The sequence below is a fragment of the Capricornis sumatraensis genome, chromosome 2 (assembly GCF_032405125.1).
Source record: "Capricornis sumatraensis isolate serow.1 chromosome 2, serow.2, whole genome shotgun sequence".
NCBI lineage: Eukaryota > Metazoa > Chordata > Mammalia > Artiodactyla > Bovidae > Capricornis > Capricornis sumatraensis.
The window spans coordinates 40,592,942-40,610,180 of record NC_091070.1 but is presented as its reverse complement, the minus strand read 5'-3'; the positions used below and the strand labels follow the sequence as shown (position 1 = coordinate 40,610,180).

Sequence of the window (17,239 nt, the reverse complement as noted above, 5' to 3'; positions counted from 1 at the left end):
GTCCATGATAATTGTGGAGCAACTATACCTGCTCTGGGATGCCTTCTTCTACACTATTTCTACTTAAAAGAGTAATAAATTCTATCTTGTTTAAGACACTATTATTTCTAGACTCTGTTACTAACAATACAATTTCTAAATGATACACAAATTATTAGTTGAAAATATTTTGGAATTTTAGTATTAAATTTCCAGGTATGTGTAATATAATGGTTCTTTCCTTAATCTCCCTCCATCTCCCCCTCTCCTTTCCTGCCACTCTATTACAAATACATTTCAATTTGTAAGAGAGAAAACTAGGTAGTTATGTGAGGTTGCATCAGTAATGCATTTTGTGCCATTGCAAAGGATGAATTTTGTAGTAGGAATTATGAGAAGGTAAAAGCTAAATCATTACTCAAGATTTTTCAGTATGTGTATATGGACTTAAAAAAATAAGTGTGGAAGGAAAATATAGAAATGGAATGTAGCAATAGTATGTTAGCAAATGTGTTTTAAAAATCTTTTTTCACGTTTTGCTAAGGTAAGTAAAATATAATAGCAAGTGAGGGAGGAAAGATCAATCTATAGAGCAGTCAGATGGAATAGTAGTTATTCAACATTTTCTCTTCAGAAGCTGCCCTAGTTCTCTCCATCTTTTGAGATTCAGCTCTTCTGTAAAGTTCTCATGGATCTCCCTATAGAAATTAACCTCTGCCATTTATGCATTTATCAGGACTAGAGTTAAATTACAGTAAGGGAGGTACGTGTCTTAGGTACATCATTTAAAGGATGCCAAAAAGCTCAGTAATCAAGATAAATATTTTAATGAAACATTTTAATTAGCACACTACAGTAATGCAGGCCAGAGTCCTGATTTTGTAAATAAATTTTAAATTATACTTCATGTTTGTCTCAATTACAGCACTCAAATAGTGCTTTTTATAAGTGTTCTCCCCTAATAGGGAATAGACTGTATCTATTTTTGTATTCCTCATGTTCTTACTACTCTGTTTTAAGCATAAAGGCCTCTTAAAAAATATTAAATTGAATTTTTTGAGATTTTGCAAGAATATACTATACAAGAGACTGCAGATTTGTTTTCATCTTAAATTCAGTAACAGCCAAAGAATAACAGAGAGTGATGGATGTTTTGAAAGTACTTACAATTCAGTTCTATGAAAACCACTTGACTTTTCTTTGATTAAAACCCTGCTCAGCCTGGAGAGATAGGGAATTGTAATACTACTTTATATTCATATAGCAATTTGCCCTACATAAAGTGCTTTCTTTTAATCCTCATCTTAATGTTGCTAGGTAGGTATTATTATCCTTATTTATTATGGAAAGATTGAAAAGTTAAGTGACTTGTCCAAGGAGTTACAGGCAGACAGTGGCAGAGCAGGGGTTGTAACCCAGTTTTTGTGTGTCAAAAATCCAATGACTTCTGCTACTCCAAATACTAAATCTTGGAGAACTGACTGAGGAGAACCAATTCATGCAGTAACAACAACAGCCTGTGTTGTGTTTTTGAAACAATGTCAGTGGCACCCTAAACAGTAATATTTTACCAAGTGTACCCATCTGATTAAAATTGTTCTGATTTTTATGTGTGTGCGTTTGATGAAGTAACTCTTCTGGCATAGAATTGGGTGTTTTATGGTATTTTTTAGTTGAAGGGAAAAACCCCTACACATTGAAATGTCAAGGAAACGGGGTAATTGAGGAAATTATGTATTACTTGGGTATTAGTTTCTAACTACAGCTTTACCGCTAATGTGTGCATGGTATTTAGCAAAGCATGTAAATCATACATGTTTGCCTCTTTATGAAAAGAAAGGTTTGGTAAGGTCTTTGAACTTTTCAGCTGAAAAAGGTTATTTCAATGTGAAATATTATTATGGTACTCCCAAGTTAGAAGTTGATTAAGTTTAATGAGTTTCTTTTTCATACTTGGTGGGGGGAGGAAAATCTATGCCTATATTTTAAAACTCCATACGGTAATTAAATTTGTTTGAGAGCCTGTAACTGCTTCAAACAGAATTTCCATCAGCATATAATAAACACAACCAAACCCCCAAATGTTCATTATTGGCTAGTCTAGTAGGTTTCTTAGGAAAAGTATAGATTCTCCTCATTGATTGCTGCCTGGAGAATTAAAAACTTTAGTCTTCTTTTTGCCTTATTCTCTAGAACAACCAGAACTCAAAGGAATTCAAAGCCATTCTTTCTGGTGAATTGCAACCAGTCATCAATGACTATTTATTGAATGTCCACAGGGTGCCTAGGCACTGAAGTAGCAAGTGATTTATTTGCATTATTCAAAGGATTTCTAAGGGGAGTCTGAAGATTAGCAGACGTTTGTAAAGATGCTAAGCGGTGTGTGCTTCTCTAATTTAAATTGCCCCTACAGGAAATGATTAGAATAGTCTAGGTTTCAGAGCCCTAGAGATTTCGAACACCCAGAGCCGACTTTTGTTAGTGAAGACCCCCCCGGGTGCCACAGGACTGAAGGGGCTGGGACTCAGAACACTGCCCTACCACGGGCTTCAGGACAAACCAAGCCCTCCTTGGGCAGGAGCAGGACCGACTACGGCCATGGTGGCTCACACACGCCACCAACCCATCCTTCTACTCCCCTCCCCGCGCACTCCCACTCCCTCCCCTCTACCGGCTCACACCATCTCCCAGTCTCCCAGCCCTGACTGGTTCTCGCGAGATCCGGGCAACTGAGCGCTCGGGGCCTTTTCAAATCGGGATCCGTTACCGCTTTGCCGGCCGCCGCCATTGTCGCGCTCGGAGCCCCTCAGCGCAGGCGGCGGAGGCGGAGGCCGTGGCGGCGGGATGGCTGACGCCGACAAGCCTGAGGTGCTTAGGGCCGCTGGCGACGACAGCCCGCATCGGCAGCCCTCGGAGCCGCCGGGCGAGCCCCGGCGAGAACCTCACCCGCCCGAGCAGGAGAAGCAGCCTCCGCAGCACAGCAGCAGCTCCAATGGCGTTAAAATGTATTGTCTTTTCCTCAGGGGACTGGGACGAGGTGGGGGGCGGGAGATCGACCTGGGGGCGGGGGGTGCCGAAGCCGGGGCCGAGCCTTGGCGGAGGATAACCGTCCCCGGGCCGTGGGCGGCGGGTTGGTGCAGGTGCAGTCGGCCCTCTCGCGGGCCCTCCCCGCCCGCACCGAACCGGGGGAACCCGGATGCGGGCCTGGGGGCTACCCTCCCCTGCTACTGACCCAAGACCGCGAGTCACCCCCTCTTCCCGGGCTTCGGTTGGAGAACCCTTACGCAGAACTCGGCGGTCGCCACGATTTGCAGGAAAATGCCCTCCCCCCCCTTTAAAGGCCAATAGTTAGTGTTCATCACTAGGGAGTAACTAGGGATGACATCATCGGACATTGCCTCTTAACCGCCGAGAACGTTTGTAAAAGGAATATCTGCACACCCCCTCTCCCCCATCTTCCCGGCCTCATTCTGAGCTTTATAAACTCACTGTGGTTTTCTAAAGTGTGTATTCATTTCTTAACTGATTTATATACCAAGAGGAAGTTTAGTAATGTGCTGTGAGACCGAATCCATTGTGTTATCCTTGAACTGGTGAGAGCTACTTTAAAAAGGGAACGGTGCGTGGTGCCTTGCTCCACCCCCTTCCCTACCGCTTCCCCATGTTTGTCAGCCACACAGGCTTTTTAAAAAAACTCAATGCGGGATGGTAGGATCTTAATTTTGGTAAAATAAGATCGTTTTTTAGTTGAAGGAAACCCACTACTTAAAACATTGCAGCTGTCATCAGTGCCGATGAAGAATGTAGTCGGTTCGAGTCATAATAATTTCCAGTTAAAAGGAAATGCTGTGCTTCCCTTTGTCTTGTTATATAGAAGGAATATGAAGTCAGACATTTCATCTGCACATGCCCAGCTCTTTAAACCTGAAGTTGAAAGTATGTCAATAATTTTGTGAAAACACTAAATTTACTAGAAAGTAATAATGTTCACACTAAAGTAGGAAAGATAAACGTTCTTTTCTTTTGTATAAGAGTGTTTGGAACACTATGTAAGACCTGGACCAGTCTAAGGGTTGATTGCAGATGAAATAAAGTAGGTCTCCCAGCTCTGCTATGTGCTCTTGCTCTCAATTGGATTTGAATAGGATGGGCAGTATCTTCTAGGAAAAACAGAGATGTGGGTATAGGAGATTTGACCTATCTCCTAGTGGAGTTTGTTCCTGGGTGGAACCTGGTGCACTTAGAAACTGAAGACCAAAAAAGTGAATGAAGCATTTTCTACCCTTCCTGCCAAACTGTGGGCTTTCAGGGAGTTGGCATCATAAATATAAGTGAAAACCAGTGGAATGAGAAATAAGAAGTACTTTGTTTTATCTAAATATGGGCCTGCCACCTCCTTATCAAAAAGTACAACCTTGAATTATGGAGAGAAGCCCTACTGTACTTGCGTATGATTAGTATAATAGTCTTGGTACAGATAAAGCTGGTATCTGAACTTCCATGAGATCTGAAAGTCTCTAATCCCTTTTAAAGTCCCATGGGGGTGTAGATAGACAAAAGAAGTGAGAAGTGGGGAAAGAATCACTTTCACTTCTTACTGAAGCAGAGGTAAATATAAGGTGAAGAAATGTTACCAGTAAATACAAATGCAGATTCTTTTCCTATTGCTTATAACTCCTCTTTCTCCCTGCCTCTTTTCCCAGTTGTGTAAAGAAACCAGTTTACTATTGGGTTTCTTGTACTGTCTATTCCTTAAGAACGTATGACAGACCATCATGGATCACTTGGTCTTCCTAGGTGGCTCAGTGGCAAGGAGTCTGCCTACCAATGCAGGAGACCTGGGTGTTTAATCCCTGGCTTGGGAAGATCCCCTGGAGGAGGAAATGATAACCCACTCCAGTATTCTTTTCTGGAAAACCACATGGACAGAGGAGCCTAGTGGGCTACAATCCATAGGATCACAAAGAATCAGACGCTGAGTGACTGAGCACACAGGCGTGGGTCACTCACACTAAGTAACTAGAGACATTTACTTACATCAGCCTAACAACCTTATTTTTTGACTCTGGGCACCAACGGAAGTAGTCAACAACCCAATACATAAACCTAGAGTTGATTCACCATATATTCTTAATGATAAGAACTTGTAGCACTGATAAAAATGGCCACATATTGCCTTAAAATGTTGCTTAGAGGTGAACAGAGTGCTGTTTGTCATCAAGAGTGAAATTTTTACTGAGGCTAGTCCATAGTAATTGAGCACAGAGGCAGCTATGTCGGCATCAGCTATGTCTTACTCCTCTTTGTATTTAAAAATGCCCAGTAAACATTTTAAGAAATGCCATAGTGAGCTTTCATATGATCATGAAACTCGAATACAGAGGATTTATTTGGCATGTTCGCATCTTTTGACAAGAAATTAAAGATATTTCCCTTGGTCTAGTCTTTTTCTTTACGTCAAAATGGTATACTAGCTCTCTTTTTCTTAAGTGAATGTGAGGAAAAATAGCAGTGTTGTTATAATGCTTCATTATTTATGTGTGACTAACAACTTGGAGCATATGGAGATTGAGAGTTACATTATGATGTTTGTATATTTCTTTTTTGAAATTTATTTTTATTTTACAGTGTTGCATTGGTTTCTGTGATGCAACAGCATGAATCCACCAAAAGTATACACATATCCCCTCCCTCATAAATGTTCCTCTCACCCCTCCCCTATTATTATAGTTCACTTTCTTAACAATCAGACTACCTTTAGCAACTACACTGATTTTACCTTCCGTAGTAATCTTAATTTGTGCATTGTAGATGAGCAGTTTAGCAATATCTTTAAGATGCCACTAATTGGGAAAAACTTGGAAGATGTCTCTCCCTCTGGTAATCCCTTGAGCAGTAAAGAGCATATCCTTTACTACTCAAAAGTGAAAGTGAAAGTCACTAGAGTCTGACTCTACTGAAGTGGGTAGCCTTTCCCTTCTCCAGGGGATCTTCCCAACCCAGGGATTGAAACCAGGTCTCCCACATTGCAGGCAGATCCTTTACCATCTGAGCCACCGGGGAAACCCAAGAATACTGGAGTGGGTTGCCCATCCCTTCTCCAGGGGATCGTCCTGATCCAGGAATCAAACCGGGGTCTCCTGCACTGCAGGTGAATTCTTTACCAACTGAGCTGTCAAGGAAGCCTTTAATACTTAAGGGATTATATTATTATTACTACTCAAGGGATTAATAATAATTAATGATTTTACATTATTGCTTTTTAGTGGAGTTGTCAGATTGTTGTAACTTTACAACATCCGTGTAAGAATAAAAGAACATACTTCAGAACTTTGTGCAAATTTCCTAGTTGGTTTCACATAGGAAGAAAATAACAGGGGAAGGGATATTTGGATAGGGACTGTATAGTTGTCTGCTCACCTGAACAGAGACTTACTTTAAAAATATTTGTTGAATTCAGACTATGTAAATAGGTTCTTTGGGGGATGGAAAGGATTTGTTTTTGTATCTGATGTACCTGGGAAACAGAAAAGCCCTCTGTGGCTTTTGACTGCTTGCTGCCATTTATAGGAGTGCCACTCTGTTTAGACAGGTGGGTACTTGGTGGAGTACAGTTGAGGAGATCACTTCCAGGCATGCCATTTCTAATGAGGGAAGATGCTGGATAGTGAAGTTGTCCCTGTCTAGGTCTGAAGAGGTGGCAAAGCATATTGGCCCTCATGTGTCTTCCTTGATTTTAACAGTTTTTCTGGCAGACAGTAGCATCGTCTGTGCTCAGATGAGTATGGTTTCTTAATTAACTATTCATTCAAAAATGAACATTTGTCAAGCACTAGTATTACCATGCTAGATACTGCTGATATCACTGCAGATGGTTTTTGTTCTCTAGCATTTTACATACTGTACTCATGGCTAGGTTGTTTCCTGCCCAGAAAAACAGTTATCTGAAAAATTCGATGTATTGTGGAACAAGTGACTACAATTAGAAGTGTGTGAAGTACTGCAGTGTATAAATCACACAGTTGCTTGGCTTAGAAGATAATATGGAGCCTGGATTATGAAACCTGATTGGTTGTCAGGATAATCCAGAAAGCCTAGGGCATCATTCTCAGAGATTTTTCTTAATATGTGTTTGTGAAAAATTGCTTTCAAATTGAAGTTTTAATTAAATACTTTTAAGTTCAGTAGGATCATTGGTGACTTAAAAGAAATCTGTTGTTACTTTTGTTAAAGATTACTTTTGAAAAGTAAATTTCATTTTTAAAATGTATATCCAAATTTTTGTCTTTAGGATTTACTTTGTTTACCTACATGTTACAGATGCTTGGTGAATAGCATCATGTAATTGAAATGTGATAAATGTCTTTCCAGTTAGGGCCTCATTAAAAAGTAGATTTATACATTTCTGGTTCATGTTGCATTTAAGTACTGCTTCTCTCCTCCATCCCATCCCACCTATTATAGATATTACTCTTAATAAAAATGGCTCGATTCTGTGAAATACCCTGTCCTAATTTGTAGGTTAAAACAGAAATACTGAACATGAAAATAATAGGATACCTTATCAGGTTGGTCAAAACTGGGAAGAGACAAAAATTATGAGAGTCATATGGGGAGTGTATAGATATAGATATAACTGTGTTTTGATTATGTTTTTAAGCAATGAAGGAGAAAAATTCTGGGAGGAAACTGTTATTAACCTTTAAGATATGAACTTTTTCATTGTGTCATTTTGTAAATTAAGTTTTTAGAGTTCTGTATGAGGCCCAGAAAGTTAATTCTCCATTAACAGTGGCAGTTTTAATATACTCTAGGAAAAAAATCACCCATTTCCCCCTCTTGTTAGGTTCTAACAACATTTATTAAGTAGTATGATGGGGAAAACTGGGTTTGTTTGAATGCTGCAGCTATTTAATATGGAAAAAAGAAGGGTTGTTAAATGAGAACTTTGGTAATATGCTGAAATCATTGCTTTGAAAAGACATTGATTGGGTAATTTCAAAGGCAGTAGTTGACTCTCCAGCTGCTTTCCTTAGGTCTAACTTGGGGGAGAATTTTGTGAAAAGATAAACGTGAAATACTTATTTTAACATAGACTTCCACTATTGGAAGCACCACTGAGGTTTTCTTTTTGTTGTTCTGTTTTGTTTTTAATTCATAGGGAGAATGATGAATCAGTCAAAGAAGAGAAATCTGAATTAAAAGAAAAATCTACAGGGAATAAGAAGGCCAATAGATTCCATCCTTATTCAAAAGATAAGAATTCAGGCACTGGAGAAAAGAAGGGTCCAAATCGTAACAGAGTTTTTATTAGCAACATCCCATATGACATGAAATGGCAAGCTATTAAAGATCTAATGAGAGAAAAAGGTAACTATTTTTGATAAACTCATTGTTGGATGATCTTCATTTAGAATGGGGAGGGAGATAGCAAACTTTTTTCATTCCTCTTAGCCACACAGACTCAAAAAATTGATTTTTGTTTATTTCTTGACACATAAATTAATCTTTTCCTCTTCTTTCACTTGGTACAATTTCATTACAAGGTAGTATGGATAAATGAAGTTTCTTTTTTTTTTGCCATGTTAGTGGGGAAGGAGCGAGACAACATATGCATGCCACCAAGAATTTTGTTAAAGTGATTGCTTTGTCTAGTTGAAGTTTTTATAGATTTTTTAAAGGACTATTGCATTAGGTAAGCAATACATTTAGTGTGTTAAAGTATGAATAATAAGGTCTGATTATTTCTTTTTCCAAAAGCTGTTTTGTTATTATCTTGGTGGAGTCTGGAATCTGGCTGTGGAATTCATTTTGTTTGCATTGTCATGAATGCCATGATGCTGTCTCTGCAGTTCTATATTAAAATTGTGTTACTGCTGTTGCAGTTTTGTTTTCAGAATAACCTGAAAACCTTCATTTTATATATATGGTTTGTTTTGGGGAAAAATCATTTTAATACTTGATCTTGTAAAAGTTAGTTTTGTTATTTCTTGAAAAATTGAGTTTCAATAGTCATGCAAACTATGTACTTGGTTTTGAGGCTGATCTAATAAATAAAAAAAATTTTTTTGCATTGGTGTATCTGTTGTAAGGTGACAACTATTTGATTGGTTTTATTCACTGACTTTATTTAGAAAGTGTGTGGCTTGCTGTGAAGCATGACTTGTAAATTTAGTTTACTGACGGCAAACATGATTTGAAGACATTCAGGTAGAAAGTCACCTTAAAACAGCTGTTGTGTGTAGGGGACCAAAGTTATTTGAAAAGTGCTAATGTTGATGTTTTTAATATGATAGGCTAAGGGACCTTTTGTATGTATATGTGCATTTGTTCACCAACTATATCATGCTGGCCAAAATATGATCTGTAGCATGAATTAGGTTAATATGGTTGTTAGCTTTTTTTAGAGAATGTGGATGATGTACATTTCTGAAAATTAGTTAAATTTACATAGTCATTGACAGGAGGTATGTTGGTCTGGTTTTGATTGTTGGTGAATAATAGGTGCTTTTCTGTAGAGTTGTGCACAGGTGTGCAGTAAAGCAAGATACTGGTGTTTAAATGTATTGTTTCTTGGTATCTTCCTTTTGTATGTCTTATGTAGTTGGTGAGGTTACATACGTGGAGCTCTTTAAGGATGCGGAAGGAAAATCAAGGGTAAGTGCTGTGGGCAATAATCTGCTTGAGGTTTAAAAGTTCCTCAGCAGTTTACTTTTTGTATAATACTTGTACCAGTTTTTGGAAACTTAAGTTTCATTTTGTTTTACTCTATTATGAAAGATTTGAGGCTTTATACTAGCAAGTCTGACACACAAACCAAACTAGCTGCCTTGAAGAGGTGGGTTTTGAAAATGCTCATAAAAGGCATTCACTTTTCTAATGCTCTAAGGTAATGCTTCTTAGCCAATAGATTTTAATATAGGATTTTTTTTTGTTGTGTTCTGATGTCTTCAAGGATATTTTAAAAGTCACTGAATTGATAATATTTCTTCAGAGTTCCATGAGAGGCCTGTAGCTTAAAGGTGTTATTTCAGAATGTATGTTTGAAACTTGCACTAAAGAGCTTAATTTGGTAGCCTACAGGACTACAGAAAAGGCAGTGCTCTGACCAATTGGATGAATATAAAAACATTGATGATTAAATTGACAGAGAAGGAATAGGTTGATAGATTTTTATCTTTAGCAACAAAAGCAACATATTGAAGAATATAATGGAAAGCTTTTTAACAATGTTTAATTATATTAGCAAAAACCAGTTGGGTATGATAAATAAAACTTCTGTAATCATATTCAAAGGGCACTTTGAATAATAATAATGACAAGGAACTATTTTAAAAAATGATTTTATTACTTTGTTTCTTTAGCATTAATTTTTTAAAACATAGTTACAACTGGATGTTATTAAATTGTGTATAGCCAGTTTTCTTTGAGAACTTTGTAAAAGTAAAATTGGAAAATTTACATTAAAATTATTTGTACACCATACATCTTTCAAAAACACATATGACAATGTAAGGATAGGTATTTGAGAGCCTTCAGTTATTTCCTTGATTGAATTTGTGCGATGACATTGCTTTAGTTTTAAAGAACAGTCATCTAAAAGTAAACATGTGCTTCTTAGATGCTAGATTCTACAATCTTAAATGGATAGATCTAAAACTTTATAGGAAATTTGTGGTCATTTGCCTGTTATGTTCTGGAGGTGTAAAAAACAGAGTGATTGTATTATCAGTTGCTTTAATGATTTAAATGTTAGAATCTATCATTAACTTCATCTGCTGATCCAAAACTTTTTTTTCTTTTGCATATATTGACAAATCTACCTGGATGTAGGGTTGTGGGTAAGAATTTTTTTTTTTAAGTATCTTAAGTGAAATTTAAATTTATGATTAGAAAAAAATCTTAGTACATAAACATTTCCTATAAATTTTTTTCCTATTAAGTGTGGTTGAATTCAAAGATGAAGAATTTGTCAAGAAAGCACTAGAGACAATGAACAAATATGATCTTAGTGGAAGACCGTTGAATATTAAAGAGGTAAGATTTCTTGTATTTGAAATAATTTAAACATTTGAATGAAAGGACATGGTTTCTTTGGATTTTCATCTGGTAATGTTATTTATCTGATTACAACTTTTTTTTAAAGCATAGATGCTTATTAAAGTGTTATATAATTGATGACAGTTTTGCTTGTACATGGTTTCATATTTGCTTTTAAGCAATATCCTATGTATTTGATTTGTCACAAGTTGTTATAAGCAGAGGTGTATGATTTGTAAAAATTACAGGGTGCAGAAATTTAAAGAGGACAATGCTGACTTTGTTTGGTATAAACGCTTTCAGTTTTCAAATTGTGTTGTCAGATTTGAAAAATATTGCAGATATTCTTGTAGTTGATAAAGTTTACTTAGTAATTCAAATACCTTATAGATTTAAATAAAATTGATACTCACTTTTAATAAAATTAACCTGAAACTATCCCTGATTAAAATTTAAGAAAAGTTATAAATCTATTAGTGAAATATATAACCAGAACTTATATAAATGGGATGTTTAGATGCCTCCCTTAAAATGAAGATATTCACTTTGTGTGAAGCAGTGTAAATATGTTGACAAAAGAATGATCGGAAGATAAAATGAAAAACTGTTTACAGTTAGCTGTTAAATTAACCTTGGAAATGGCTAGCTTGAGTAGAAGTCATTTTCATGTCTCTCTTTAGTTCATATTGTTAATCTTACCTGAATAGTTTGATCACATACCACTTAGGCGTATATCCTTTTTAAAGTCTGTAATAAGAAACAACAGAAGATATAACCTTGGGATGCTGAAGAGTTTCCACCAACATGGATACAAATCACTGTGGAACAGTACTGCCAGTCACAGTTTAATGTAGTATGGTGTTGGTTTGAGTCCCAGCTCTTATCATTTTCTAGCTGTGTGACGAGTTAACTGTAATAATTTTGACTGTTGTTATTGCTGCACAAGCTGGCAGTGTAACTTGGTCCTTGGTCTTGTGTTCCTGGAAATGAGATGAATAATAGCTTAAAAGTAAAGGCCATGCTGCCAGCAAATAAAAGTATCCCTTATCTCTTTATTGGAGTCAGCTTCTGAGTTTCTCTAATTCTGTTTGAGCCTAGGGGTTTTTTCGTTTTTGTTGTTGTTAATATTTTGACTGAGAAGTAGAAAATTGGTAGAGGAAGTTTAGACTCTAGTAAGCTGTTCCATTTATTTGGTATTAAATAATTTTCATGCATAAGCCAGGACCAATTTTTCAGAAATGTGTTGATACCCTAATAATTTCCCATAAGGAAGTAGCATTTGTAGAACAACCACCATGTAGGAAATTATAATTTTGAGGATTATGACTTACTTTTTTATGATGTTTCCTATTCCTCTTCAAAAGACAAGTATTACAGGGAATTCTCGGGCGGTCCAGTGGTTAGGACTCTGTGTTCTCACTGCCAAGGGCTGGGGTTCAATGCCTGGTCCAGGAACTAAGATCTCACAAACCTGACAGTGGGGCCAAAAAAAACCGCACAAGTATTATAGGTTCTTTGTTAGTTTTGTTATTTTTTTAACTGGGAACAAAGCCCATACTGTTTGTGTTCTTTTAAGTTTTAGCACATTGTAGATCCTTGGTAATATTTCAGAGACCCTATAACAGATTTATGTAATCCAAGGTGATATAGAATACTTCTTATTTTTAACTGCCTAAAGAGAAGAATGATTGAGTTGGCCGAGCTAAATGATGAGATGTTCTTTATTCAATTAACTTTTCTGGATTATTATCTCTAAAGGTTCCTTTCTTAAAATTATCTGATTTTCACATGGATGGCTAGGATCATTGCCGAGAAATACTAGTTTGAGTCTAGGGAAAAGTATATTTCCAATGTTCATTAACAGATATTAGAATTACATTTTAAAATTTACTTAAATGTGCTTGATAGCAGTTGTAAACTTATAGGCTCTCTCATAGCAATAGTAGACAGTGACAGACAGACACCTAATGGGAACGGAGGACTAAAAACCACGCTGTATAGTAGGTGGTTTTACATAAGTTGTATTTTATATATGTTTTATGATATATATGTGTGTATTTTGTGTGTATATGTGTTTATATGTATGTCATACATAAAAATAAAAATATAGCAATGTGCTTTATTAATATTAAGATGTTAAGGAGAAACCGACTCTCTTAATGGCTCATGAAGCATCTCCCCTGCTATGTCCTCCTCCTTCCCCCATGGATAACCACTATTCTCAGTTTTGTATTTGTGCTAGTTTTTGAAACCTTAGGCCTGAAGCATTTATTTATTAACTTAAAAAGTTATGTAGCAGTCTTCAGAACATTTCTTTGCTTTTATATTTCTTTTTACTTCTTCATCATGATGGAATACATTGAATGGCAGAATACCTTTATCCTTACATTCACTTCACTTTCTATTCTCTTAGCCTTCCTAGAAAATTTCTGAAAGTCACCCAGCTTTCTTTTCATTAGAATTCCCTGACCAGAACCAGCAGAGTAGAGTGTAGATAGTAGCATGTATCGTAATCATTTGGTATTGCAGATAGTGGTAGTCTGTGTGTTTACGTGGTTTTTGTATTTTGTACTCTGCTGAGATAAGTGAGAAGTATGTTTAAGCTTACCTTTTTTGTTTTGTTTAAAGGCAGAATGTTTCTCTTAAAAGTTAATGAACTAAAGAAAACAAAACCCAAACAATGTTTAGTACCATTCTTTACTTGGTACTTAGCCTTTCTTTATCTTCTTCTCTCCATCTCAAATTGTAATCATTTTTGAGGTTGGAAAGTATATAATTCTCTTTTGTTCAGGAATAAAATTTGCAGATTGTAACAGTTCCCCTCTACCCCAGTATTTCTGGGTTTTGTAATAGTTTGTTCTCTGTTGAAAGCTTTGCGGTAATATGAATTTGGCATTGCTTTGGGTGTATCATTACCGCATTTTGAAAAGGAAAGAGTCACAGTAAGTATTTGTTCCTCTTTGAGTTATTTGTATGTGTATGTGCCATATATTTGTATACCTGTGTGAGGACAAAATTAAACTAATTTCAAGTTCTTAAGTGACTTTAGTGATTGGAAAAAGGTATTTAATTGACATCCCTGGAGACTGAAATCTTTTGTCTGTCCACAGGTTTTTATGGGACTGGATTCTCTGGATAAGAAAAAAGCTCACTCTTCAAGAGGGCCAGTAATTTGAGCCAGTTTGGATAGCTGCTGTAGAATTTGAAGTTGTTATTTTAGTGGTATAGATTTACTGATGTATATAGTGGCACTTAACATTGACTGTGTATTATAGGATCCTGATGGAGAAAATGCTCGTAGGGCATTGCAACGAACAGGAGGATCATTTCCAGGAGGACATGTACCCGATATGGGATCGGGATTGATGAATTTACCACCTTCCATTCTCAATAATCCAAACATTCCTCCTGAGGTTATCAGTAATTTGCAGGCTGGTAGACTTGGTTCCACAATTTTTGTTGCTAATGTAAGTGTAAGCTTTACTCTAAAACTTTGCCATTTAGATATTTAGTCCTAATCTTGAGATTATTAGATGAATGGGTAACAGGTTTATAAAATATTTTGCTTGTTTTTAACTAAAGTAAGCAAAATAGTAATTATTATAAACTCAGACCCAATTTGAGTCCATAAATACAAGGTTAGAGTATAAACACAAGTATTTAGGATTTTTAAAAATAGAACTGTAGAATTTATAAACAAACAGTTCTTGATATTATATACTATTATTGTATGTGACTTTAGTCTTATTGGTAACTGGATTTCTTTCTTTAGATGTGATATTTGTGAATGTGCATGTTGTCATTGGTTTGTCTTAAGCTTTTGAAAGCCAGTGATATCAATTATACTTTCTAAAATCTGAATTTCTGTCAGTAAAAATAGATATGAAAGTTTCAAAATGTACAAAACAGGACTGAGCAGCACTGAGAGGCTGTTTTTGAGAATTTAAAAAAATCAAGGGTAAGGAACAACATAGGTGTAGCTTACTAATCTTTAACAACTTAAGATGTTTCTATTTGATACTGTTGATACACTGTTTTACAAGAATTAGAGTTCTTTATATTTTGGAGAATTTAGAAATGATTTGTATTAAGTGGGGAGAGGGGTTAATAGATGTGTAACTTTATATGATTTTATATTAAGCTTGACTTCAAAGTTGGTTGGAAGAAGCTAAAGGAAGTGTTCAGCATAGCTGGAACTGTAAAGCGGGCAGATATTAAAGAAGACAAAGATGGCAAGAGCAGAGGAATGGGCACAGTCACTTTTGAACAAGCAATTGAAGCAGTTCAAGCAATTTGTATCCTGATTTACACTTGAGCATTGTTTAATAAGGTTGAAGTTTGATACCATTTTGTGGGGATCATGGAATTTAAGGTTGCCTTACTTAGAAATGTATATTAGAATTTGGTCTCCAGTGCATAAAACCTTTATTATGTCCAAGTACTAAAGTCACTCTTAAAACTTGAATTAGCCATATTATACAGGCCTGGTATTAACTTTTTCCTACTTTTTCTTGCTACTACAACTAATTGTATACATGTTGTTGACAGTAATGTATCTCATTGTACATTAACATAGTTGCTTTAAATGATGCCTAGTTAGTTTTATTTTTTCAGTGGCTGGATTAAAAGATATTTTATTTATAAAGTAAAAGTATAAAGCAAAAAATTGAAGCTTTTCTTTGAGCGTCTGGAAGAAACTAATACAAATAAGTAAAATAGTAAAAGACGTTGATGAAAATATTAAGGGTAGTTAGATGCTAAATATGATTATTAAAAATGTGTTTGTGTTCAACTATAATTTCATAGTTGTTCTGACTGGCTTTCCTTGACTGAACCAACAGCTATGTTCAATGGGCAGTTTTTGTTTGATAGACCTATGCATGTGAAAATGGTGAGTTCCTGTATATCACTTCAACTCTCCAACCTCAAAGTTTACCTGCTTTCTTCTACATTACAGATCTTTTAAGTTATATATTAACCATATAATAAACTTTTTTGCAACTAGGATGACAAGTCTGTCCCTCATGAAGACTATCGGTCACATGACAGTAAAGCGCCGCAGTTGCCACGTAAGTGAAGCCGTTCCTAGACGCCACGCAGACGGTCATAGGCGAAACAGGACTGTCTGTGCTTGCATCCCCAGTTGCCCGCTGTGTGGTGTTTCGAGTTATGGAGCTGGTTTGTGCTAATTAATTAGGAAGACTGAGAAGATAAATATGTGCCACTTTCTGTTTCCTTTTTGTAGTTTTTCCTGATTATAAAAGCAGTATATACTAAAAAGTTTGTTAAGGTCTTATGTGGGCGGGGGAAAGTCTTTGTAATTTTATTATCCATAAATAACCTCCATTATTATAACATTTTTGTGAATTTCCTTCCAGTGTTTCCTTATATGTGTATTTTTTTTACATAGTTGAAAACTACCACATAAATAATTTTCTATTTTTTTTGTTTAGCAATTAGAATGTAAGCACTATTCCTTGTTATAAGTTCTTTCTAAAATTTTTTTATTGGCTGTTAACCTATCCATATCCATATGATATAACTCCATATCTCCATATAGCTCCATAACTATTTCAGTGTTATGTATATTTTAGGTATGTTAACTTTTTTTCCTTTAATCACCAACAGAGTTTTCCTTTTTTCTTTCTTTTTGTATACAAGTCTTTGGTATGTTTTTGGTTATTTCATTAGGATAGATACCTTGAAGTAGATTTATAGGTTTTCAGGTGATCAGTGTTATCAAAATTATTTTCCAAAGGATTATAAAACATCAATATAATATATTTAACATCTGTGTCTCAATGCTCCATCTTTAAAATGAGGATGCTTATGGTACCTACTTTATGGATTGGCATGAGAATTATATGAGTTAATATATAAAGTGCATAGAACAGTTCTGCGTAATGTAAGCACTCAGTAAATACTATCTCTTATTCTTTTTGTTATATTTTTCTGTTTATTATTAAAGTTTTTTTTATCATAACTGTTTATATAGACAAATATAAAATCACTCATGTAGCTATCATAGACCATATTTGTTTTAGGTGATTTTTCGTTAACATTTTATAGATAAAGATTCTCCTCCCTTACCACCTCCCACTAGATAACTTTACCTAGAAGAAACAACTTATGGATACAGTGTTTATCATTTTATCTGTGTTTTAATAATTTGATTACACATTTATACATTCATAAACATATGAAATTGTTTTGCTGGATT

At 35.7% G+C, this 17,239-nt stretch overlaps 1 protein-coding gene across 1 annotated transcript in view; it reads left to right on the top strand.

Annotated features, from left to right (window-relative positions):
- The first annotated feature begins 2,823 nt into the window (after nt 1-2,823).
- The window catches only part of MYEF2 (myelin expression factor 2), a 34,223-nt gene continuing 19,807 nt past the window's right edge, over nt 2,824-17,239 (top strand). The window contains exons 1-9 of the mRNA XM_068992805.1: nt 2,824-2,984; nt 8,141-8,349; nt 9,584-9,636; nt 10,813-10,820; nt 10,923-11,016; nt 14,295-14,486; nt 15,161-15,314; nt 15,861-15,910; nt 16,025-16,088. Coding sequence (XP_068848906.1) covers nt 2,824-2,984; nt 8,141-8,349; nt 9,584-9,636; nt 10,813-10,820; nt 10,923-11,016; nt 14,295-14,486; nt 15,161-15,314; nt 15,861-15,910; nt 16,025-16,088 — 985 coding nt within the window. The remainder of the gene's footprint in view (nt 2,985-8,140; nt 8,350-9,583; nt 9,637-10,812; nt 10,821-10,922; nt 11,017-14,294; nt 14,487-15,160; nt 15,315-15,860; nt 15,911-16,024; nt 16,089-17,239) is intronic.